General features: G+C 43.7%; 1 protein-coding gene across 1 annotated transcript in view; it reads left to right on the top strand.

Annotated features, from left to right (window-relative positions):
• Window positions 1-10983: 10983 nt before the first annotated feature.
• The window catches only part of slc12a2 (solute carrier family 12 member 2), a 56862-nt gene continuing 41227 nt past the window's right edge, over window positions 10984-26618 (top strand). The window contains exon 1 of the mRNA XM_042058675.1: window positions 10984-12067. Within this exon, the coding sequence (XP_041914609.1) occupies window positions 11501-12067 (567 nt within the window). The 5' untranslated portion in view covers window positions 10984-11500. The remainder of the gene's footprint in view (window positions 12068-26618) is intronic.

The raw sequence follows: 26618 nt of genomic DNA, 5'->3' as shown, positions 1-26618 counted from the left end.
AATGTCACCTGGACTTCACCATACAGGTGCACTGTTGAGAATGATGCAGGTGTGTGAGGCATGAGTAGCTGCACCATCCATCAGAGTTTGGAAAACATGCTTCTCTGTCCTGAATGACGTGTCAGTTTAAATTTTTGCTTGGTACTCAGATCCTACTTGCAAGGTAGCAGTGCATATGTTATCATGTATGGTCTTAGGTTAGGTGCATTAGGTTAGGATGCAGTGCATGAAATGGTCATGTTTATTTTTTAATATTATAGCATTATATAATGTCCTATCAAAATAAAATAAAAATAAACAGCTAGTGAAGAGGGCACCTGGAGGGCCACCACAAGACTGCAGGAGCTTACAGACGCTTGGCTGGCTGGACAGGTCACAGAATCATCAAAGATCTGAATAGCTGAAACATTTCCTGAAACATATCCTGCCATCTAAAGAGGTTAGCTGAAATGTTCCCATTCAGTTTACTCCTAACACACACACACACACTAAACATTTGTTTGCATGTGTTTATGTGAAAGTGTATTTTTGTTTGCGGCAATTAAGGGCTATCTTAATTGTCTATTTGTGTGTGTGTGTGTAAGGAGTAAACAGAATGGAAACTTTTCAGCCAACCTCTTTAGTGTATACTCCAGCCCATCAGGAGTGAAAGGGCCCTTCTCTGAAACAATGGGACCAGTGTCCACTAGTTGTTCAGTGGCTGAAGAGGCCACGCGCCTCAGTCCCCTCTTATCTCCTCTTATCGCCTGGCTTGTTTGTAAAAAACATCCACCCACCCACCCCTCACTCAATCATTCTCTCACTGTATGAAATCCATCACTGGCCTTAAGAAAAGCAGCAGCTCTGTGGAGGGAGACCTGGACAGGGCGAACCAGCTGAACCACTTTTACAACAGGTTCGATTGCCCTGCACCAGCTCCAAGTACTGCTCCTGTTTGCGTGCCCGCCCTACCCCCACCTCCCAGTCTCTCCAGCTCTGTATCCCGGGGACATCCAACGACCTAAGCCCCCATCACCCCACACCTTGCCCCCGCCTGATGCCTCCTTGCCTGTGCCTGTTGAGCTGTTCAAGACTCTGGCAACCTTGACAGGGACATCAAGGAGGTGGTCATCCCCCAGCCCCCACCCCACCTCATTACCAGTGCAACACTCACCCCCACCATCACTGGATATTGCACCCCTCCCCCACATGGCGACCACGAATAATGAGGTGACAACGACTTCAGTCAACAGCCATCAGACACACAGACCCCAGATGCACTCCCCCTCCCCTCTGCAGATCAGGCTATCATACCTCTCCCCCACATGGTGACCACGAGCAGTGCGGCAACAATGGCCTCAGCCAACGGCCATCAGTCTCTAGCCACACGACAACCCTCTCAGAAGCACCCCTCCTCCTCCTCCCCCACTACTCCCCTCACCCCCCCCCATCATTACAGCTTCCGAAGTAAGTTATCTTTTAAAAAAACTTTATCCTCGTACGGCAGCCGGGCCTGACAGACTGTGTCCAAGGCTACTCAAGGCCTGTGCTGCTGAACTGGGGGAGCCACTGAAGCACATCTTCAACTGGAGTCTACGTCTCGGACAAGTTCCAACACTGTGGAAGACATCATGTCTCACCCCCGTCCCTAAGAAGCCACACCCCAGTGAGCTTAAAGGAGAATTCCGGTGTGATATTGACCTAAAGTGTGTTGAAACATGATACCGAGTGTGAACGTATATAATAATTCCGTGGAAATGCATGGATTCCAGTTGCTGCTACTGGAAGAAACTGGAATCCATGCATTTCCACAGAATTATTTTTGGAATCTGATCCCTTATCATACCTGTTCATTCTTACTCGTCGCTCGACTTATCGTGACTAAATTCAAGATGGCTGCAAACGCTAAACTTCGTGAAGATACTGTCTGTATAAATCGTCTTGTAAGTAAACTACCAATGCTTTTTCAAAGTTCTCAATGTCTCGTTTTAAATGTCAGGGCCCTTGGAAGTCTACCAATGAAGTGTGGAGATACATTGAGTCTCGTAAATGGTGTAAAACAGTTATTTATTTGCATGGCTAGCCCGATGCCGAAGCACCACCATTGAAAAAGCTGTTGGTAGCATCGGCTAACTAGCGCCAGATTTTGGAGTGCAGGGGACAAGCCGAGATGGGCTATGAGACATACTTTCACACTCGGTATCATGTTTCAACACACTTTAGGTCAATATCACACCGGAATTCTCCTTTAATGAGTTCAGGCCTGTTGCTCTAACATCACATGTGATGAAGACACTGGAGCGACTGGTCTAAGGTATGCTCAGACCCCAGGTACGCCATGCACTAAACCCGTTACAGTTTGCATACCAGGAGAAAGTGGGCGTGGATGATGCCATCACTTATCTTCTACACAGGACACATTCTCACCTAGACAAGGGGAAAAGTGCTGTGAGAATCATGTTCTTTGATTTCTCAAGTGCTTTTAACACCATCCAACCCCTCAGACTGGGAGACAAGCTCTTGCAGATGGGTGTGGACGCTCACCTAGTAACCTGGATTACAGACTACCTGACCGAGCGACCACAGTTCGTCAGACTGAAGAACTGTCTCTCTGACACTGTGATCAGCAGCACCGGAGCGCCACAGGGAACTGTGCTCTCTCCAGTCCTGTTCACCCTGTACACATCTGACTTCTGCTACAACACTGAGTCATGCCACATGCAGAAGTTTTCTGACAATACTGCAATTGTGGGGTGTATCAGGGACGAGCAAGAGGAGGAGCCTGGTGGAGGACTTTGTGCAATGGTGCAAACTCAATCAACTTCAACTCAACACTTCAAAGACCAAGGAGATGGTGGTGGATTTCCACAGGTCTAAGCCCGCTCTGCTACCAGTCTCCATTGATGGGGTCAATGTGGAGGTGGTAAGCACCTACAAGTATCTGGGTCTCCACCTGGACAATAAACTGGACTGGTCAGCCAACACTGACGCACTCTACAAGAAAGGGCAGAGCAGGCTGTACTTCCTGAGGAGGCTGCAGTCCTTCAATGTGTGCAGCAAGCTCCTCAGGATGTTCTACCAGTCTGTTGTGGCCAGCCTCCTCTTCTATGCAGTGGTATGCTGGGGAGGAAGCACAATGAAGAAGGATGCTGGGCGACTTGACAGGCTGGTAAATAAAGGGAAGAGGGGAGATAGACTTCTCTGCTTAGTCTGTCTGCCTCTCCTCTTCATGTTTGAGTACTGACTGCCCTCTACTGCTTTACTACTGTTTTACTACTGCTTTACTAATGTCCACAGCCTAATGTTTTTACTACTGTTTTCTTGCTACACTGTTTTTCATGCTATATTAGCACACATGATCAATGGCTTCTGCTACAATGAATGGCTCTAACCCTATTACCTCAACCTGTTCTTGCACTGACATAGTTTTTTTTTTTATAGTTTTTTATATTACCTTGTCTACATTATACTTTACTCTCCTATTTGTCCATATTATTTATGCTGGTCTCTAGACCTTATTATTGCACTGTTGCGCTGTTGGACTAATGTTGGACTACTTTTTGCACCTTCACCATGACACTCACTCTCTTGAGCACCTTACCATACACACAGAACTACAGGACTACTGTTGGACTACTTTTGCACCTTCACCATGACACTCACTCTCTTGAGCACCTCACCATGCACACAGAACTACAGGCCCTGTCACTACAAGCGTCTCTCAAGCACACTGGATTTTTTACATTTAATTTATATAGTATATTTAGCATTTAGTTTTGTTAGTTTTTCTTATCTCCTAATGTCTCTATTGAACAGCGGAGTTTGGTTATATGTTTATACTTATACTTATATTTACCATTTCTGCTGTAAGTGCATGTTGTGTGTGATGTCTGTATGCTACTGAGACCCCCTGAATTTCCCCTTGGGGATCAATAAAGTATATCTATCTATCTATCTATCTATCTATCTATCTATCTATCTCATATTTCTTCACAAAGTGCTGGCGGAAAAAAAATTGTTCGAGATCAAGCTCTGTTCTGTATGTTCTAGTACATGTCAGTGAGATCCCTGGTAACATCATATCCTATCTGTCCATGAGTTAATATTTTCTCACAAGAATTTATATGTCATGAGAACATTCCGATCGTAACCTCACAAAGCTTACGTAACAACAGACTGAAAATGGGAGCTCCTATTGATTTATTTGCACTTTGTTAATTTGTCCATACCACATTGGCAACATTGTTGACTGTGGAACGGCTTCTGCGGTGAACAGCACAAGCCCAAATATTTACAAATTTACAGCACAAAAACAAATATTTACAAATCATTGACAACACATCTACAACAACATCTACACGAGTTATACGTTTTGGTTATAAGCCACATTGAACTAAGAAAGTCTGGGTATTTGTGAGATTTAAACAGAGGGGTAGGAAGTCTTTAACATGCTCTGTGAGGATGGCAGTACTCGGCTGGTATGACGTGGTGTACAGTAGAGTACAGCTATGGGGGTGCTGCCTTAGGGGAAAACGGAAAGACTGTTCCATTTTTGGTCACTGATGTGAATGGCATGGCCCAGTCATCAATATCCCAACCGAGAGGCCAATGCATATCCATTGTCCTTTGTGGTGTTTAAGTACACCACAGATGACAGTAACTCAGTGGAGTTTTTTTCCACAGACTATAAAGCATAGCTAAGCTGTTTAACAATCTCTGATTGTTTTCACATGACCCAATAAATCACTGTTATTTTGCAATCTGGGTAATTTGATTATATAAGATTGTGATGAATAATATTAAGATCATATACAATGAATAATTGAGGAATTATTTATTATTTATTGAGCATTATTGCATAAAAATTAACAATTAATGTGGAAAACATTTCTATCTCTAAAAACATTTCCCCCTGTATTTTCTAACTTATCTAATTTGAACTGAAATGGCCTTTATATAATACATTTCCTTGCCAGAGTTGTCAATTGATTCGTTTCAATGGGATTTCCATAAAGTGCACTGTATTGTTTTTTCATGCTTCTGTTAGTTCCGCTGTGGGAAAATTTGGGTTGCCAGAGTTGTTAGTGAGTATATAAGTATAAGTAAGTATATATACTCTTTTGATCCCGTGAGGGAAATTTGGTCTCTGCATTTATCCCAATCCGTGAATTAGTGAAACAAACTCAGCACACAGTGAACACACACTGAGGTGAAGCACACACTAATCCCGGCGCAGTGAGCTGCCTGCAACAACAGCGGCGCTCGGGGAGCAGTGAGGGGTTAGGTGCCTTGCTCAAGGGCACTTCAGCCGTGCCTACTGGTCGGGGTTCGAACTGGCAACCCTCGGGTAACAAGTCCGGAACGCTAACCGTAGGCCACAGCTGCCCCTACAAAATGCTGTGCTATTCCAGGAAACTTGTTGTTACTTCCATTGCCCCCCATGAGTCTTGGTCAACTCAGTTTCCCCAAAGGGGCTTGAGTTTTCACATGACTTTTGTGTTGCCCGATTGTACAGTCATAGCCAGTGGTGTAGTCTTAGCTGTAGTGGTTATACTGTGATGCAACAGTTGGCTGTAGTGGGTATACTGTGATCAACCCCAAATGTTAATACTGTACATATTTGCTTATTTTAAGTGGATATACTGAGATGGAGATGTACTGCTAGTCCTGTGTATCACATATACTACACCACTGGTCATAGCCACTGAGTCAAGGACACTGCCAGTGAAGATCAAGATTTGGTCAGTTGAAAGTAGAGAAAAGCAGAGGAGCAGTGAGATGAGAGTTGAGCTGCACTTTGGAATACCAATTTCATTGTTTACCTTGCAATATGACAGTATGGCTTACTAAAAAATGGATGGCAGGTATCCCTATACTCATTCACAGAGTCAGAAATGTCTTATTCATTTACTAGATCACATTTTGTTGTAATCCCAACGTTGTGAATTTCCGAGACACACAGTAGGACCAATAGAGAGAGTTGTCCATTCTGCGGGCACCAGTGGGAGCCGAGCAGCTCTGCTTGGGTGTAAATATTGCCACCAGCATGTCTCCAGTGATGGCAACCCTCCTCTTGTTTGTGTGTTTTTGAAGCACATTTGTAAATTAAAGGCCACTGACATGCACCACACCCTCTCATTGTTTAGCACCTCAACATGGGGAGAGAGGACCATGCACATACGTATGCACAGAAATTACACCAATGCAGGTGGAAGGAAAAGTCTATGTGGCTGGCTGCCAACTCACAAAAATCCAAAAAAATGGCTGCAATTTAACTGCCACAGCGGGATTCTCTGACGTTCAGCTGATCTGGATAAGATCGAACGGCATATCAGATGTGATATAGAGCCGGTCAGAGCCAGATCTGTCCCATACTCACTTGTGTATAAGGTGAAGGATATTTCACAGATCAGCCGACAGTATGGTGACGTGTCGGTAACTTTCTTCTTTCTTTCTTTCTTAATAATGCCTCTTCTTGACATTATTGCCTGAGTGTCTCCCTCCCAGAGGAGGAAGAAAGGATGAGCGTGTAGCTGTGTCGTTATACGCGTCTACTTTCTGCTCTCTGGCGGCAGCAGTTGCTGAACGACACCGGAGGACAAATTGCCATGAATCACCTAGACACCTTTTTTTCTGTTTCCTGATACAGTAGATGGCCCGACATGACATATTCACTGCACACAGAAACCTTGAGGTTTCAGGTGGCCAATCCATAAAATGGAGGGAGAACTTGTCTTTTATGCGCTGAAGCGGGGGCTGTTGCTTTGGTGACCGCTTTGAATATTTAATGTGAACTACAAGATTTGCAAGTGAGTTCGTTCCTGAACTGTCATGTTTAAAAATATACACATGCTGTAAATCCAGGGGATAACTGCTGACGTAACTGCTGTGTACAGAAGTGGGTTACTGACAAGTCAAAAATAATCCTGAAAATACAAGATATCTTCAAAAGCCATAACAGACATTAAGTCCTTCTTGGCTGTAAGCAGGGTGTCTAATTCGATTTATGTGTGTACCGGTATGCGATTTAATTTTTGAGTAGTAAAATTTAACTCGCTGAAATGTCATCCTTGATTTTTTTGTCACAGCAGTTATTATGCTGTTCTTCTCTCCTCCTTTCCTCCCTCTTCCTCTATTTAGAATACTACTACAGCTGACATCACACCATCCTCTGCTGTCACTGACAGAACCAGGAGGCCCAGTTGTCTAGATGGGCAGTTGTATGGACAATACAAACTCAAGTTGACAAATAAAGTCTGGCAGAAGGTTAAGTCAGCATTTTCTTACGCTCTGTAAAGGTTACCACACACATACGCACGTGCACATGCACATGCACATGCACATGCACACACATACACACACACACACACACACACACACACACACACTCACGCAAATATGCACACAAGCACACACACAAACACAAGGATGACTGCCATCATAGACAAGTACCTTCAGCTTCAGTCTGGACCATCTCAGCAGAGGTTACACTGTCTATGCGGGATCGACTGCATCACTTCCTTTTATTGGACCAATTAGAAAATGAAACTCAATAAACACAAGCCCTCTATAACAGACCTTGTGACTCTGGACTCTTGACCACAGGTCACCCAATGGTCAAACACAGATGTAAGTGGGTACATGTTCATTAAGTATAAGGGTATCCCATTGCAGCTGGCACACAAAACTTGACCTCTGACCCCCTGGGGGACATTCTCTGTCATGACTGCAGTGGTCTGGATCAAAGAGATTAGATTAAGAAACTGAATCTGCTAAACAGTCTCACATTTATCAATACCAACTCACTTAGTGTGTCCTATGATGGGGTTTGTAATGACAGTTGGGTAAAATGAGGATTCTGAATGACCGCAATGATTTAAAAAAAAAGTCGGTTGTCATTCCCTTTGAGTATTGCAACCAACTGAAGGAGAAATACATTTGATTTTAACCACACCACACACCAGTTTTCAGCAAGGACCTCTAAGCAGATTATGACTGAATAATCTTTTTTGCTCAAAGAGTAGATATCTGGACATTTAGGCGCAGAGCTTTAGCAGGGGTTGAATGTGGAGCTTTTCCGTGAGAAAAGTTGTTTTGGAGAGGTAAGTGGAAAAAGGTCTTACTGAAGTCATCTTACATCATTACTTCACATCATAAAACACTTTTGATTTTAACTCTCTGAATTGAGGAATATTTCCATTTAACAAAGAGAATTTGCTTCAAAGAAAGAGCGGTTCTTTGACTCTTGACAACCCAAAGAACTGGCTCCATTTTTGCTGTAAGCTAGCCAAAGTATACATAATGCAATAACAAACCTCAACGCTTTATTTTCAACACTGAGGAAACGGCTTCAAAATATAAACGGGAATTCAATTGAATGTGTGTGTCACACGCAGAGCAGTAACAACCTAATCTCCAAAAACGTAACCTCATTGACAATTCTTAAGCCCATAGCAGGAATGACCTTGTCATACATTGCCTCCACTCTCCTCCTGGCTGCCTTGTGCCAACCATAATATCAATCATACTCGACCCCCCTCTAAACCAAACTCCCGCCTCTAACAATTTGTCATGATAACAGAGTGTGATGGGCAAAGGCCACCAATGTATTCTTTTTTTCTTCAACTCCTCACAGCCATTAACATTTGAGCGCAAGTTTTACAGCAGGTTGTAACGACCCGAGGCTCCCTTGTAATTAAATTCCCTAGCGGTGTTCGTGCCACTCACACACAGTTACTCCTCACAAATCCCGGCCCATCGCTGGCCAGCGGCCTCGCATTACCACCCCTCACACACAGAGGGCCTGTGAGCCCCTCGTCTCCACGTCTGACCTGTAAATATGACACATTCTCTTCACTTTGCAGCCTCCTTGGTAATTTAGCACGTCGTGGTGCCTGCTGCAGCCGCTGCTGCTGGTGGAGGTGGAGGGCGGGGGACCCAGTCAGGGGGGTGTAGGGGGAACGTCACATTGGCTGCCTGTGTTATCTGGTGGAGGGGACTGAGGGGGAACGAAAGGAAGATGCTGCTGATTCAGGAGGAGGTGGAGTGAGGAGGTAGAGGGACAGAAATAGAATAGAGGGGTTTATGGGGACCACACCCCTCCAGTTAGATAGAGGAGGTCCTTTGGGTGGCCTGCTTTTGAAATTGAATGCTATATACTGTATCTTACATACACTTGTGTATGTCTTTGTTTGTTATGGATAAAGTGCATGTGTTTATTTATAGTGCTTAAAGCTTACTGTGGTCCAAACAAACAAGCAAACAAATGATGGGTGCATGTGGTCCTAAATGTTAGAATGTAAGGTTTTGTGCTTACAGGATAATCAGTGTGGGCCTTGAGCTCCCTAAATCAGATTGGATCTCTTTGGCTTCAGATAATTAAATCTAATCTCTGTTGTGGTACAATGTTCTCTGCAGTGTTGTGTGCAAAGGTTCCATAGATTCAAGTTTTGTTGGTGCATGAGTCCTTTCCTTAGAAACAAACTACATATACACAAAGATAATAGCCTATTCATATCCTCTTTTAATGAAAGATTGAGAAATATTGGTGAAGCACTTTGAAATTCCTCCAGAGTATATCCCCTACCAAAGGCCAAAAGAGTCCCCCCACTCCACATATCTTGGGCAGCAAGGCCACATGAGTTGGTGCTTCCTCTCTGACTATTTTGGAGATTGTTATCTGATTGCAACACACTTACAAAGCCAAAATCAAGCAACCAGAGAGCAAGGTCATTCGAACAATTCGAACTCAGGGTTAACGCCACATTTTCTCACATCAAACCCCAGCATGTCTTTGTTTCTGAGTCAGCTTTTTGGCATGTGTGGCTACATTAAATTGACAGGCTGGGACAGATGCTGCAGGTTCACTTCACTGGCCTGTACCCCTATCTCTATAGTAACACAATTGAAACTTCCCTATTTCTGTTTTCTTTTTTCTCATTTTACTCATTTTAAGTGTTTGCGTGACAGAAACTTATAATGCTGAGGCTGACAAGGTTCAACTTCCATCTCTGCTGGTTCAACTGTTTCTTAGTGTTGTGGCCTTGATTCCGTGCACCGATGCACCAAACGTATATTTTGTACACACATTTTTAAGGGAATGTAACCCGACAATAGCTAAAGCCTACGTGAGGAAATATTTGCTACTAAAAGAAAAAGGAAAAACATAATCTTATAAAATTCCCTAACATATAAAAAACATCTTTAACAAGCCAGCAGCAGAAATGTTTTGTCAGGTGCCATTTGTCTGTTTTATAGCTGGAGCCATATTTCACTTCGATGGTCAGATGACCTTCAAGTCCAAATACCAGACCAGGAGTGAAATTATATTAGGTTACAACCTGAAAAGCATCTCTCTTCAACAATAAAGATGTGTATCTCACATCTCATACAACCCATGTCATGGTTTTCTGCTTCAGGCACATTTGCAGAATGAAATGTCTTCAAATGTAAGCCTTGCACATGGTGTTTGCCTTCTATAGACAAACTAACAATAAAACCTCACATCACTGTTGTCAGTTGTACATTACTGTGTTGTACATTACTGTGACTATGAAAAAAAAAAAAAACATGCATGTAGAGTGTGTACAAGAATGTTCTGGCTTTTGTTCCCTCCCTGGAGCATTAATTCATTATTGGATTTCCCCTTGGGGATCAATAAAGTATCTATTTCTATCTATCTATCTAATGAATAAGCCTTTAGGCCTATACTACAGCCTAATGCAGTTTATTAACACCAACCGAAACACTTTTCATATACGCGTTTTGATTTTTTTTGTGTTCTTTTTAACTGAGTACACAAGGTTTATTGCATAATTTCATTGCATTGGCAGCATCTTTCATTATTCCTCCCCCCACCCCCAAGAGTTTTCTATCACACGTCAAAAACACGCCTTCCCTTAACCGCGCTGAAAAACCATTACACTGAGATCTCGCGAGTTTACGCTAGCTTGGAACCCACCCCTCCAGTGATGCCCTACTGCAGTGTGTGTATATAGCAGCGAGGGACTCGCTGGAGTCTAGGAGGAGTTGCGGCAAGGTCGGGGAAGCATCCTTTGACTGTAAACGCCGAAATCGACCAGCCACGGGATCAATTAACATTAAAAACACATTTCAAAGCTTTAAGACCGAGGATTGACTCGGCTATTTTACTTTCGCCGAGGAACATCAGGTGGAGCTGAAAGCAGACACCTTCCTCATACAGAGGTTGTTGAGTGAGCTAGCATTGTCCATTTGTGTCCGCATGTCTGGAGTCGTGTTGCCAGTTTCAACGAGGTAAAGCGGCAGTCGCCCTCAGAATTTGAAGGCACGTTTCCTGTGAACGAGCATTCAGGCGGTCTTTCACCACCAGGGAAGTGAACGGGATTGTGCCTGCGACTTCTATGTTCGGGACATCTGGTACAGAGGCTGTAACATCAGTTTAGTGTAGTTGTCGCGATCGGACACGGGTTGAGTTTAACATTGAGCTCGCTGTTGTTTTTAAAATCCCACCCTCTGCTGACTGGTAACGTTAATATTAGCCATGTCAGACCCAGCGTCGCCGGCTGACTCTCCCGCCCTGGGGGATCATGCCCCGCCAGAATCCGAGGGGCTGACCGTGGATACTGGATTGAAACCTGCTGGTCCAACACCAAGCCAAAGTCGGTTTCAAGTGGATCTGGTGACAGAAGCAGCCAGCTTAGCGGCTGGAGGTGATAAAACACCCGGCTCGGATGCTTCTACAAATGCATCTGGCGATAAAGCCGCTCCCGTCGCGGAGGAAGCAGCTAGCGGCGAGGAGGCGAAAGGCAGATTTCGGGTAGTGAACTTTGTAGATCCAAGCGGGGCTGATAGCCCACCAGACGGTGTGGCCCCTGAGGGTTTCCAGAATGGAGACACCGTCATGAGTGAAACTAGCCTGCATTCGTCCACCGGAGGCCAGCACCAATATCACTATGACACTCACACCAACACCTATTACCTGAGGACTTTTGGTCATAACACCATAGATGCGGTTCCGAACATCGACTTTTACCGGCAAACTGCAGCGCCCTTGGGCGAGAAGCTGATCAGACCCACCCTATCGGAGCTGCATGACGAGTTGGACAAGGTAAGCTTGTGTTGAATGTTTAGTGATGCAGAATACCGTCGCAGCCTGTGCATGCTCCCTGGAAGGCTTCACGGGTTGCCAGCATTATCACAGCACTACAATCCCATACGTTGATGGTCTCTTTTGACGATAACCTAGTCAACCAGAATTACTTTAGCCTAGAAAATGATGGACAATGTGTAGATTTGTAATGTTTGACAGCAATGTAGGTGTAACCATACCTCACTTAATGGAAGCAAGAAAACTAGCATGCCGGTAGACTGGGCATGTGGCTAGGCCTGATGAGTGTAGTGCCGCTGAAGTGCTGGTTGTAGCTGAGCAGATGAGCAGAATATCAGACCTATTGCGTAGGGCTCCGTCCGTCTCCGTTCAAGTCGAGCTTCGCCTTGATGTAGGAAATCTTGCTACGCTACGTTTAACGTTACTACTATTCTTTTCATAAGAACGCTGTTTGAAATCGTTATTTTTTCTTAATAAGGCGGCACCCATTACCGGCACATTAGCTACTTTGGTGATCGTCTTGACTTTCGAAGTCACGTGTAGGCTACAGGCAGTGCAAAACACGTAATCTCATTTAGTGGGTACTATCGCTAATAACCGTACTGATGTCAAGTGTACTCTCCTTTCCTGACGCCAAGCTCCAATAAACTCATTAAGGGCTCTGTGTTTTTCGGAGTTCTTGTAGGCCACATTTAATGAGCACCCAACTGTTTTGTGTTGAGAGACGACAGCGTTCATTACCGATGCCTGTGAGGTGCGATTGCTAATTCCTTTCTAAAACCCTTTGCCAAGTTGACCACTAAAATGAGTATTTTGTATTCCAATGACTGCAATGACAACTTGGACTCCTAAGGAAACATTCATTGTTTGGAGTCATTGTAAAAGTTGAGACCACATCCTTGTTCACTTCTGTAATACAAACAGTAGGCCTACCTATTTGCATCAGATTGTTAAGCATATCTGAATAATGGACATGATGTGCTATGTCTGCAGTAGGCCTATTCCTGTGAAATATCAAGTGTGACATGGCTTTGGTATGAGATCGTAATCATGCTTAGTTCTGTCTAAATTCTTCCAAGATGAAAGACAAACAGACTGTTATGCCATGTTGACATTCCAGCATAGGAGGTGAGGAAGTAGGCTAGTTCGGGAAAAAGGACGCTCAAGGTTTCCCCCCTTCCTCTCTATCCCATCTCCCTCCCGACCAACCACGTCCCTGATCCGCTCTCTTCCACTCTTCCTCTCACGCTACGTTTTTCTGTTGCCTTGGACTCTGTTTCCTGTTTGAATAACCACTCATTTTAAAAAGTCACACTCTGGAGAGCAAGCAGTCTGAAATGCTCTTATGGAATTGTTCTGTTCTTTGTCACTTAGCTCCTGCATCGCCCCATTTTGTTTCTTTCTCCATCTCAGACACACACACACACACACACACACACACACACACTGACATCTAAACTGTTCAGTTGGTAGAATTTCTGTTCCCTTTCTGGTATGTAGATCTATAGGATGACATTTTTCAGGTGAGGCAAACACATTTTTAGCTGATGATGTGTATACTATACATATGTTTTTTTTTTTTCTCTCCCCAGAACAATCCTAAGCATTCTAGTCTGTCCAAGTCCTTCCACATGTGACTGATGATCACAGACAAGATGCTTTGCAGCGTGGCTCACATGCTCTTTGCCGGCATCTCTCTGAAACTCTGCCTTTTTTGGCAGCGTGCATCCATGACTGTGCGCCGGGCAGCTGTTTGTAACCTGATCCTCATAGAAATTTACTGTGACGCATCACGTTTGCTATGACTCTAAATACAGACGTAGCAGTTTTTTCAGCGGACAAGTGATTTAATCTGTAGTTGTCATTGTAGTATGTGTGTACAAAGTCTTAAGCTGTGAGTTTGGGTGACTCAAGTCTTGTTTAGTCCAGCTGCGTTTGACACGTCGCTGTTTATTTATATGATTGCAATCAAACGCTGTTGTTTCAGCTTATTTTTCCTCTTTATCGGAGGACTTCCAGCTTGACCTCATGTTGGTTTGGCTCCTGAATAGTCATGGAATGGGACTGGAGTCAATTTTTAATGAAAAGGAATTTCATTGGAGGGTTATTAGGTTGTGAGTTGCACTCTCTCATACAAGGGGAAAGGAGGCAACAGGCTTCATGTGCAAAATTGGTCTGAATTCTCACAAATTAATAAAAAAAACAGACCACAGGACTGTTCTGTCCATTGTTAGTAACTGGGCTCAGACAGACCTGGCTCATGTTTCAGTGTAGATGTACAGTTTTGTTAGGCTACAAGTTGAAAACTTTTTGACAGGATGTCACAATATACTTTGATCAGTGCCTCATTGTCCACTAGACTTTTAGAGATTTTCAATTTCTATACGTCATGACAACATCGTTATGGAAAAAATAAAAACAGAAAAGGCAACGTTATTGGACATGAGAGTGAACATTTTCCCACCGATCAATGAGCTGGCCAATTAAAGCCACTAAAAGGCCTGAGTGTTTATTTAATGGAATACCTAAGCATGTCTTGGTGCGGCTGTTTGGTATCCTCACATTTCTTCTGGTCCCTGTAAACTTAATTAAATTACCATATTTTCATTGAATGTGGGCAAAGCAACGTGCTACAGTACTTTATGTTCACGTGGTAATTGGTGCCCTGTGACATCAGCCAGTGAGGATGCTGTTCTCAGAGGATGGGGAAGGAGGGTTTGGGGGCTGGGTTTGTCCACATGCAGCCTGCCTGTGGGCCTGGCTGTGCAGTGGGTAGTTGTAATGGTGGTGGTGGTGGTGGCGACGCAGGCGTTAGCAGGGGGCCAAAGCGCGATATTGACCCGCCAGAGGGAAACCCTGACAGGGCAGATTTATTCAGTGTCGTGCGGCCAAGCAGAAGCAGATTGTGCTGAAATATTGATGTCCTCCTCGCTGCCACGAACAGCAAGAGAGCACCGGCACACAGTACCATACTGCACCGCACTGCTATGCTATGCCGACTTTTCTCTCTCTCTCTGGCCTGCACTGCGACGGTTTGCTCAAGGTGATGGGTAGCAGGCATGCCAAGTATTTATATCTCAGATAATTTTTCATTCCTTTGTGGCATGCTCCGGGTCTTTGACTTGGCAAGATGAAGAGGTTGCGTGTAAGTGCCATGTGTTATGTTCTTATACGGACGGGTCGTGCAAGCAAAGGTACACCCCAGGAGGAAACATTACTCCCAAGGGGAATAGCATTAACCATGCTGTATCGTAATCTCCTTCCACTTCCTTTGCACTTGGAATTGGCTGAGCGGCAAAGAATGCTTATATGTCACTCTTGATAGTACTTTTCCCCCTTCACTCCCATGCTCCTTTGAGATGATGGGGACCAACAGATCTCACTCTTGCCATTGGCTGATGTTTTTATCTGCACTGTTGCTCGGCGACATATCCCCTGGCTGGATAGAGATCAGCATCTAAGTACCAGTGGGCCTCTCATTAACAAGGACCCATGTTAGTGTGCCATTGTTGTAGGACGGATTACATTTACTTCAGATAATTAACATGATGTACTTTTGAATAAGTTGTCTACTGTAGTCAGGGCAGACCCCCCCCCCCTTCTCCGAGTGAGGGATTTTGGGTTCTCAGCCCTTAACTGGAAGGCTGTGAACTGTGGGAGGCCCATTCTGTCCTAGTAGTGGTTTGCATTTTTTGGTCATCTGTGATCACGTGTTGGCATCAGCTCATTAAGTATGCTTGAAAGGTTATTTTGTGATTGACTAATAAAGCGAAGCTCTTGCACACCATGGTGCTATTCCTCATGGTAGCTTTAGAGATTTCTCATCAAAGAGCTGGGAAAACAGGTTGCCCCCCCACACAAACACACACCCACTAGTACATGCATGATTTTGTGTATCCTCTTGCCATAACACTCACAGAAAGCCTTGTGTTCTTGCACCCATTGGGGCTTAGAAGTCTTGCCAAGAACAATTTCCTCTTCACTCTGGTGTAAGTCTGCACATGTCTCAACAGTAGTTTAGTCGTGAGAACAATCATTTGAAGGCACAGTAGCTTTTGCAGTCCTAGATGACATTTTCCATCATGAGGCTGACTACAGATGATTGTACAGATGGGCTTCTACATACTCGACGCACCCGACCGGTAGCGCGACAACGTGACGTCAAAATGACGTAGTTCTTGCTGGCGCCCCAGGATTGAAGGCAGGTAGCGCGAGGTAGCGCACCACTCATTTTTTTTTCAGACGAGCGCGACAAGCCGGAAACAGGAAGATGGACTAGTTTGAGGGCAAGCGAGAGTTGCAGTGTTTTGTTACAGTTGTGAATTTTTAATAGTTTGCTGGATAAGTTAACAAAGTTACCAGTGAGAGTTGCAACACATAGAATTAAGAGGAAAGAATAGAAACGATTTATTTTCAAACAAAGGATATCTATTAAGGCCTGAACAAAATCTCTTTCCACTTCAGGAAATTACACAAACTCAGCCAGCTGCTAGCTAGCTAGCTAGCCAGCTAATTAAACTGTTTAAATTATTAAAATTTCCCTCGGGATGACTAAAGTATCTATCTATATATCCATCTATCTACCTATCTATCTACCTGTGCACACACCTTGGAAACTAGATGATGATGATGATGATGATGATGGTAGTTGTTAATAGTAGCAACCAAAGTCTGAAGTACCATCACAGAGGATATCTAGGTAGCTACTAGTGTTTCTTACTGCAGCTTCTTCTGCTGTGTAACATAGTTGGCGTTAGTCTTTTCACAACAGCGACACCTCTGTTCAGGAGAATATTGCAACTAGTGTCGCGACCACCACACGCGAGTATAAATGGTTACGGCGCTTCTGTGACGTCACATTGTTGCGCTACTGGTCGGGTGCGTCGAGTATGTGGGACGTTTAAGGCTGCAAAAAGGTGCCAGGCACATAGAAGATGGCAATTCCAGTCCCAGAGGAAGAGCTAAGTCTTGGAACACAATCAACAGGTTGTCTGTGGTGTTATGGTGCAGCCGAATATGGCAAAGCCACCATCGCATAGCATCTGCTAAACGCCACTTAAGGATCCGCCATGGGCCTTTGATCTTTCCCTTTGGGGTTTGTTTTAACAGTGAATAATTACTGCAGACACTTGATGATGTCTGGCATTGGGTGTGAACTGGGTTTCATGGATGGTGGAGGTGGAAAAAAACTGCTGGTTACTGAGCCATGGCCTCATGGTTCCCCTCACCAGTTTGTAAATACACACATTATAAGCAGAAGTGTCATGTTTTAGATCAACATGCAGTATCAGTTCTTTTGCAACATCAGGAAATGGTTTAGCGAGAGCACAAAAAAACAAAAAAAAACCCCAAAGAGTTAAGCAAGATTGTACCCATGCCACCGCAACGCCTTCTTTACACCTCTTGTGCCACAGAGAGCAACGTCACAACTTCCCCGTCACATTGGGTAAACATTGTGTTGCCGTCTCAACGATAAACCCTTGACAGACAGACAGCCTTTAGAGGGTGGGAGAGCACTGCCTGTGGCTGCAGGAGGAGTGTGTCTGTGTGTGTGTGTGTGTGTGGACAAAGACCGTCTGTTGGCTGTCACTCCGAGAGCCCTCCAATGGGCTTTAATGATGAAGGCCCATCCTGGCTTTAGGAATCAAGGTGGCTAGACCAGAGAGGTATCATATAAGCCAAAAACATGCTATCCATTACATGGATTATTAGGGAAAATAAACAGGCATTCACCTGTTATTGATGGGCACATTTGCAGTGCCAATAAACTAAACATTTCTTGGCAAGAAGCATTTGCTCAGTTGCATTCCACCAGAATATGCTCACTGCAATTATGCTTTCAGGACTGTCCAGTTTTGAGATCATTGTCACACTGTTTATGTCTGCTTGTGCAAACACAATTAACTGTCTTCGTTGACAGGAGAGAGCTAGTTTTAAACTAATTTCCACGCTAGGAGATAATCCAGGACTGGAAGAAAGGGGATCAATGAGTTGAACTCCCTCCAAATCCACGATTATCTCATCTTAGCGTTGTCATTCTCTTTTCTTTGGCCTAGTCCCGTGCACCGTTTGTGTGTGTACAGGCAGATTGGTGGCCTGCTGTAATAAGGGGAAGCTCTGGTGAGACTAGCCAAACACAGGAAGAGGGTTGGCTGCAAGAGAGAGAAAGAGGGCTGGACTGGGCTCCATGGAAGCCTCCACGTGGTTGTGTGTTTATGTTCTTGCTTTTCCTAAGAGAGCTCTGTCTTTCTTTCTCAAGCATTCGCTCTCACTCTCTCGTGTGTGTGTGTGTGTGTGTGTGTGTGTGTGTGTGTGTGTGTGTGTGTGTGTGTTGCGCTCAAGACTGTAGTGTCACACACAGAAAGAGACAGAGGCTAGAGTGTGTGTTGAGAGAGGAGGGGGGGAATGAGAGGGCGACAGCGGGAGGCCTTTTGTTGCCATGCCGGATCAGGCTGTTGGGGCTGCCTGCAGATGGTGAAATGTATACAAGCCTTTTGGCAGTGACTCACAGGTGGTGCCGAGACACAGAGGTGAAACTGCTATGGGGAGCTGAGAGACAGACTCTAGTGTTTTCTTTTCCCCCCCTTTCTTTGAGGCCATTGCTGCCTGAGCTACGAGGAACTGATATTATTTGTGTGTGCAAGTGTCCGAGAGTGTCTGTGTGGAGATTCCGTACTGTTCCTCGAACATGGTTCATTCATAGAGCTGCTGGTGTCCTGGGGGGTGGAACAGTATCTTCATTCAGCTTTGTTCCTTCCTGCTGACTGATGTTCAGAAGCCATATTGTATTAGTAACTGGTAGATAATCCTACTAAGGCCCCGTCCACACGGAGACGCTTTTTGGGTTAAACGCACCGGTTTTGCTTCGTCTTGGTCGATCACATGATATGGATCACATGATTGGAGGTCAGCTGATTTGGGATCGCATGGTTGGAGGTCATCTGATTTGAGAGTACTTTGATGAGACTTGAGACCATTGTTGTAGTGAGAGTGAATCAATCAAGACATGACAAGGTATACATTTGATTACATTTCCTGTCCCTATAGTTAACTGCTCCTGTGGACATGTGACAGTAGGCCCACAATAGACCCACACTTAGTAGTTGATCAAGAGTCAATATATGACTGAAAAGATTATCATCAGCCTGGTAATTAGGATCCTTACAGTCCTGGTGTCATTCATTTATTTTGCATGTCTTACGACATAAATAAATGCATTCACAGTCTAGTGAAGTCAAATATGAACATACAAAGACGCCTAGAACTTATGTTAAGCCGATGAGAGCACTAAATGCGAATGCACAATTTGATGCAGGCAAAAGTATCTCGGCTGTTACTAACGAAGGTATTATAGCAATATTATAAATGTGGCGACGGAATAGCCACATAGAAAATAGAAAACAATAGAAAAAAAGATCGGTTTGGTACGTAATGTGGACTAGGCCTGAGGTTTCCTTGTACTAGCCATTTTTGTCGTAGCCTATTCTGTCTGTTTGTATAGCCTACAGCGCCGCAAGCTTTGGTCAATTTCTGTAAAGAAACAGTGCCACCTATAGGCCTGGGATATGAAGTAACTAACGTGTTGAGTCGTGTTGAGATGGATCCGTTTGGATGCAAATATTCTTGATACGGTTCCAGGGAAGACGGAGGAAAAAAGATCGGTTTGGTACGTGTGGACTAGGCCTAAGTTGCAATACTCAGATTGTTTTTTTTCTTCCTAACACTTATGCTTGACATCTTGTCATAGGATAGGTAGATAAGTACATGGTTGCTCAGTATCACATTGTATGGAACACTCAACAAAATATTCACTACAATAGAGTTTTTTTTTTTGTTGCTGTTGTAGCATTCACCATTAGAGAGACACTTCTTCTTGGTTTCACATCGGTGAAACCACCTGATCAGAACTTTTCACTAAAAAACACAATTCACAGAATAATGACTAATCCCAGTAGGTCAGACAGTAAGAGCTCAATAGAAACCTTCTGTGGACAAATGGCATCTCCCATGATGCATCTCATGGTAAAGCTCCGTGGGAGGCCCCCCCCCCCCCCCCCCCCCCCCCGTGCGTTCATAGCACAGACACACACTGCTGATGGAACCGAAATGGCAGCCTCCCGTGTTACCGATGGCTTTTGCCATTGAATTGTTTTGAATTACAGTTTTGATCGTGCTGCGGCAGCCAATGATGAGTGAGCTCTCGGCAACAATGAGGGCCTTTGTTGCCTAGCAAAGCAGCCTCATTGGTGGAGGGAGTACCGATGTACAGGTCCCATTGCCGCGCTGTTACACATGCACGTTGCTGGGTTTTGGTCCGCAGAAGGCAATCTGTGACTGGATCTGAGAGGATGTGGTGTAGAACAGTATCAGCCTGTGAATCTCATAGCAGTTTTGTCAAGTAGTCTATTCTTGTTAGATAAACTTAGTTAAAATTTGTTAGTACATTTGTGATTCTTCTCTTGATGTTGGTCTTAGTAGTAGTAATGGAATTAGTAATAATATTAGTAATGTAGGCCGTAGTAGTAGTAACGTGGGTTTTGACTGTAGAAATGCAAGTCTTGGTAGTAATTGTGTTAAAAGTAGGATCTGCTGAGGAGATGTAGTCTAAATATAGTCACATTTTAATTGAAGTCTGGCCTTTTAAATGCAGACTTTTTGTTGAAGTTTTCACTAACAATAGAGTACAACTTGCAGCATCCTTACTGAGCAGTTTGTTTCTTGTAGTGGAGTCAAGTTCCCACTCCTGTGGCAGTAATGTTTAATGTAAGGCTGTAAAACTTAAACGATTGTCAGACTCATTCTGTTTGCCCAGTTGTGTAAAATGCCTTTTGTTCTGCTGCTGACCCCGTGACTTGCTAGAATTGTAACTATGTCTGGTGTCGAACCTGTTTTTTGTATATTCTATCCCTTCTGGTTGCTACAACGCTATAGGCATTCTCACAAACATCAGGTGATTTTCAGACATAACAATGATCTTGACATAAATGCTACGGCTCATTGATTGTCAGCTCAACGTCTGTCTGCCTTTGGGTTGTTTGTAAACACCATCTCTCTGTCTGCATGTCTTTTTCTTTCTCTCTCCTCTCTCCTCTCTCTCGCTCTCTCCCTCTATTTTATTTTTTAGTTTTTCCTGACCTGTCGGATTTAATACATTCACCTCTCTCTTAGCGCAGGACTAGATTGTGCTAGCAGCGCTGTGTGTGGGGCTTCTGTGGTTCACCAATAGGATTTTGTATGATGTTTGTGAGTTTCAGTCTGTACCGTCACACTCTTACGGCCACTGTTGCAGCGTATGTTTGGTTCGAGCTGACTGATGGACTACTGAGGAAACCGCTTTTGCATCTCTCACCACAGTGGTTTTGTTTGTGGGCTTCTTACTTGGATGAACTACTTTGGTTTGGATTCTGTAGTTCCATAGCAGTGCTTTACATGACATCCCACTCAGTGGCCAGTTATATACTTTTGTTGTCAATCTTTGTTCTCCCAGCTTTACTGGCCCATATGAGACGCAAGTATATCCCATATATCATATATGGTATTTTCCGTTGCCAGACTGCCGTCATGTCTGGTAATTCCATTCAGCAGGCAAGCATATAAAATGCACCCTGTTTGCCATATATGGGTTTACAGTGCCTTGGAACACTTTTTCATTTCCTCTGTGTAAGCTGAATATGAGACAGATGTGTGAATGAATTCTTGTAACCCTTTTGAAGTCATCGGCAGTGTGTGTGTGTGTGTGTGGTGGGGTGGGGTGGGGGGGTTCTTAATAAACAAACAGGCACAGGAAGTAAGCTCATATCCCATAGTGTGCCTGCAATCGAGACACTGAAGAGTGAGAGGAAGTGGCTGATTGGAATCTGGTGCTTTGTGACGTCACAAATCCATAGCTACTTACCTAATGTCTATGTGATGTTCAATGAGTCTCCGGTTGGTGGAGGTGTGCCTCATAAAATGATGAATCATGCCACTTTATTGATAGTCTTTTCTGAAAGGTTGAGAAAGTGCCTAGTCCTCGACCTCTAACATCTAAGCTAATGTACTTTTGGTAGTATAAGGTTATTCTGAACAAAGTGCATTTGTTAGAGTGCATAAGCCTGTGGTGTGCTGACAAATAATTGCACTTAAAAAAAAAAAGAAAAAACACAAAGACCTCATTATATTGAGACCACAATTTGGGATATTGCCTCCGCTCAAGGTGACATTTTATGAGGGGAGGTTGTCTTCTGTGGCAGGACTGGCTACTGGTCATACTGAAAAAAACATTGAAAGAAAGAGAAAATAGCTCATTTCCTGTTTAGAATTTGCCCTGGCCAACTCCCCTGTTAGGGTCACTAGTAAAACGCAACCCAACAGGAACAGAAAAGTTGCTTGTTTTTGGACAGCCATATTGGAGAAGCAGGGTTGGATGTGGTATTTTGTTCCATGATGTAGTCTAAACTTGCATTGGGGTGGGGGTGGGTGGGTGGTTGGGTTGTTTCTCCTAGATTGTAGATGTTAATTTCAGTGTTTGCTTTTGGATTATAAATGTTGCGGCTACACTCATAAACTCAATAAACCCCCTTGGAAAGAACAAACATAATGAATATTTGCTGCTTGGCCTGTGCACTGCATTCAGTAGAGCCCAGTGAAACAGTCACTCTGGCACGTTCCCCCCTCAGCTTTCTGTCTGTTTACAATGCACATTTAATTTTTATTGAGTTCTCTTTTTATTCCTTGTAGTGTTTTGTTTTATCCAATAGCAGTGTAAAAGATGCAAGCCTATATCACCTTCCTAAAATAATGGCAGGAGTAATTTTTTGACAATTTGTTTTTTTTTTTTGCTTAAATCATCATCATTCAATTTTTGGTTGACTCTTTTTGTGTGTTTTCTAAGAAAAATGGAAGGTGAAGATATGTTACCACCATTGACACAGGGAAAAGTGTATAAAGTTGAGTTAGCTTGGGCCTTGGTGTGTTGCCCTCAGACATTTTTTAAATCATACCTGTCATGTCATGTTATATAATGGCAGTTTCAAACTTCATTTTGAAATACCTTTTGCTACTGAGGTGTGACAAACTCTTTTTATGTGATGAGATCCCTCACGCTTGTTTTTGGAGGTCCCCTCCTGTTTCTTGGGCTATTTGAACAACAGTTTCCTCCGCCATGCTAAGCTCTCCGTGGAGTACACATTGTGGTCAAAGCCGTGCTTTGTGTTCCTCCAGCCAAGTAGATAATGTCCTCTGACTCGTCCACTGCCGTTTGCGGTCGATGGTGTGAATTCGGAAGTGTTGGACCTCGAAGCGCATCAACACTTTTGAATTCCGTGCGGCTGCATGTAGCCTCGCCAGGAAATGTGAGGGAGGAAGAGACAATGATGTAGGCTAATGTTTGTATATCACCATACTACACCAGAGTTGCACTTTCATTTTATTTGTTTTCTAAAGGCAGACATATCTTTTCTGTGAAGATAAATGTTCAATGGCACTGCAGGAGCCATTTTTTAGTCTTATTATGTGAATGTTAATTGGTCCACTAGGTGTCACTACTCACTATGTTATGCTATGTGCGCACACCAAATAAGGGGGAACCATCGTACAGGTGACAGGTGTTGCTTGACGGAGGGGGAGCACACAGTTTTTTGACCGCTTTGCTGTGGCAGGCCATACTGGCTGACAATACATTGTAGTGGTGTCTACAATAATCGATTCGGCGATGCATTGCAATGCGGGGCATGCACGATTCAGCATCGATGCGGCAACGTGCCATAATCGATTAGGTCACTGTTTATTTTCTGGCCTTGAGTGGACAATAAAGTTGAAGTTTTAATTACTTCTGGGGGCATTTCCGGAGCAACGTTGTAATGACATGTGCAGCCTGTAGCTACATGCTAAGCGGCAGCACTAGCTAGCATAACAATAACACTAAAGAATCAAGATGACGGAGGGAAATGAACGCGATAGACGGGTAATTAAAAACGCACCCAAGACTAATAACGATTTTTATTCAGCCTATGGCTTGTCAAAATAAGCATTCACAACGCAAATTAGTCTTTTAAGAGCTTTTTCTCAGCTTTTAAACGATGTTAGCCGTTAATTGCTGTGGCGAACGGTTCATGAGAAAAGTAAATAATATAATTCATAATTCAATTTAATCATAAATTCTACTGAAGGTTCTGCGCTCATCTCCCTACCCATTCATATCGGTGGGATACTTCACGAACCCTTCGTTCAACATACCAAACCATATATCAGAATAAACAGCTGACCTTACCTGAACAGAAAGGTGTAAAGCTGTCCTCTGTACAGTTAGTCGTTCCAGAGTAATCCAGTTTTGAATTTGCAGCAAATTTCGACATGCATGGATGTCTCTAAATTTGGGCTTTAAGTTTTACAATGTGTATACAAATTAACATCCCCCAGAATGTTCATACGAAAATGTTCAGCATGTAATGTCAACTATTCATCTAGTTAGACTGATGATGCAAAGTTTGCTAGCAAGTAAGCTAATATGGAAAGTTCGCTAGCAAGTTAGCTATGGCTAAGATGGAGAGTCTGTTTGGGGAATGTGTTGCGTTTGGGCGCATATCGCCATCTAGCGAGGCGGAGTAAAACATTAATAGTTTGGCCTACGACAGTGTTTCTCAAACTATTTCAGTTTCAGGACCACTTAACTAACCCTAGCTAAAAAAAAAAAAATTAGACCTACTTCAACAGTAGCCTATAATTAGTCTACACAATAGGCCTACTCACTGAACCACCTTGGCTATGCGCTAACACTAGTCAGCTGAGTTTAATTAGCGATAACGGAGATGGTTCCGTAGCCTCTTTGACAGCTCAGTGACATCAGGTATGTAACCTATTTATGTTTTTGCCAGCTAACTTTTAACATGATCTTCATATTCATTGTGATGCTATATGGGCCTCATGCACATGAAATATTAATATCATGCCATTGTGTTGTTTAGAACACACCGTGAAATAAAGTTTTCACCTTACAACTTTGCTGATAACATTTCAAATAAATGCCAGTTAGCGCATTAGCAAGGATATTGTGTAAAGTGTACTGTTGATGTTGTTTTATAGCATTTTGCTTGTGTGTAGTTAGGCCCACTGCTAGATTTTGACAGAAGCTCGTGATATCTTTAAAGTAAGCTACTTGGGCTCACGCAAGCTGTCAAACACTGTCCACTCGCCTATGTGGTGCACCCCTCCGTTTATACATCCAGACAGTGTTTATGTTAGCTAACTGTATCTGGATGTGTTGCTATCAGAGCAAGACGTTAGAGATGGCGAAATGAGGCACCGAATCCACGTTGTTATTCGATGCAGTTACTACCATTTGCGTCGGCACCGGTGCCATATTAGAACCGTGTTTCGGTGCCCAACCCTAAATATAAAGGATGTGGAAGGTGGCTTCTGCTTCTCCCACAGCTTGCTGTAAGTAGCAATCATAATAGAACAAAGCACCAAAAATTCCAAAGTAGGCTAGCAGTGCCCTGGCTGTTGCCATTTGATGTCCCTGAAGCCTGGGAGTTGTCATGTTAAAAAAAAAGAAAAAAAAGATGATAATCTGCTGACAGGAACATCCGACAGAATTTTTTTTTTTTTTTTTAACCAGGCCAGATCCCAAAATCTCAAACATGCAGATCCCAGTTGTGACTGAAGAAGCAGGGTGATATTCAGACATAGACAGATTGGCAGCATATCTTTCCATTTTATGTAAGATGTCCTTGGGAGAAGGCCCATAAAACAAAATGAAAAGGGAGAGAGGGTATTTCATACGGTAACTACTGCTCCGTGGGTGCTCAGTTGACATGTGTGGCCAGCCCGGACCCTCCCTTCCCTTCCCTGGATGCTCACGCACACGCCACCTCCCAGCTTGGGTTCAGCTGCAGTGGTTGAGCTGAACCCACTATCCCCCTGCGTCCTCTAATTTGTCCTGTTTACGCTCCAGTCGAACGTCACAGGTTCTGTGGAAACTAATGAACTGCGGTGGCTGATCACATGGTTCCAGCTCCTTATCTGACAATTGGGGAACATGTGTCTCCAAATGTCATTAATCTATCCTTAAAGATACAGCCCTCCATAATCAGACCTAAAATGCCTATGTAGGTGGCCCGCACAGCACTGCAACAATTATGCATTTTGTAGAGAGCTTTTGTTTTTCAGGAGATGGTTAATTTGTGTTGCATCTTTGATCTGACCTTATGAAATTCGTATCTTCTATGGCTTCATGCTACATGCTACACCTGGCTTTTAGTTTATAGCTCGAAAAAAGAAAAGGGTTGTTTTTTCCTTCCAAAGCACGCAAGTGTCTAGGCTAGTAGAAACAAACATGTACAAACATGTAACTCTCACCGGATAAATGTATCGATCAGGTGAATCAATGCTCTTTAGCAGAGCATCATGGAAGTTCCTGCCAGTGGCTTTCCACCAAACCTATGCCGCTCTCGCTTTTCCGTGACCTCATTTTCAGCTGCATGCACTGCCATGATGTTCTAAACTACGTTTTTCAGCGGTGAGTGGTCTGGCAAAAAGTTTCCCTGTCTATGATTTGCACGGTCAATCAATG

The sequence above is a fragment of the Alosa sapidissima genome, chromosome 13 (genome assembly GCF_018492685.1).
Source record: "Alosa sapidissima isolate fAloSap1 chromosome 13, fAloSap1.pri, whole genome shotgun sequence".
NCBI classification, from domain to species: Eukaryota; Metazoa; Chordata; class Actinopteri; order Clupeiformes; family Clupeidae; genus Alosa; species Alosa sapidissima.
The sequence above is the reverse complement of the archived record's forward strand: the minus strand, read 5'-3'. Positions and strand labels throughout refer to the sequence as shown.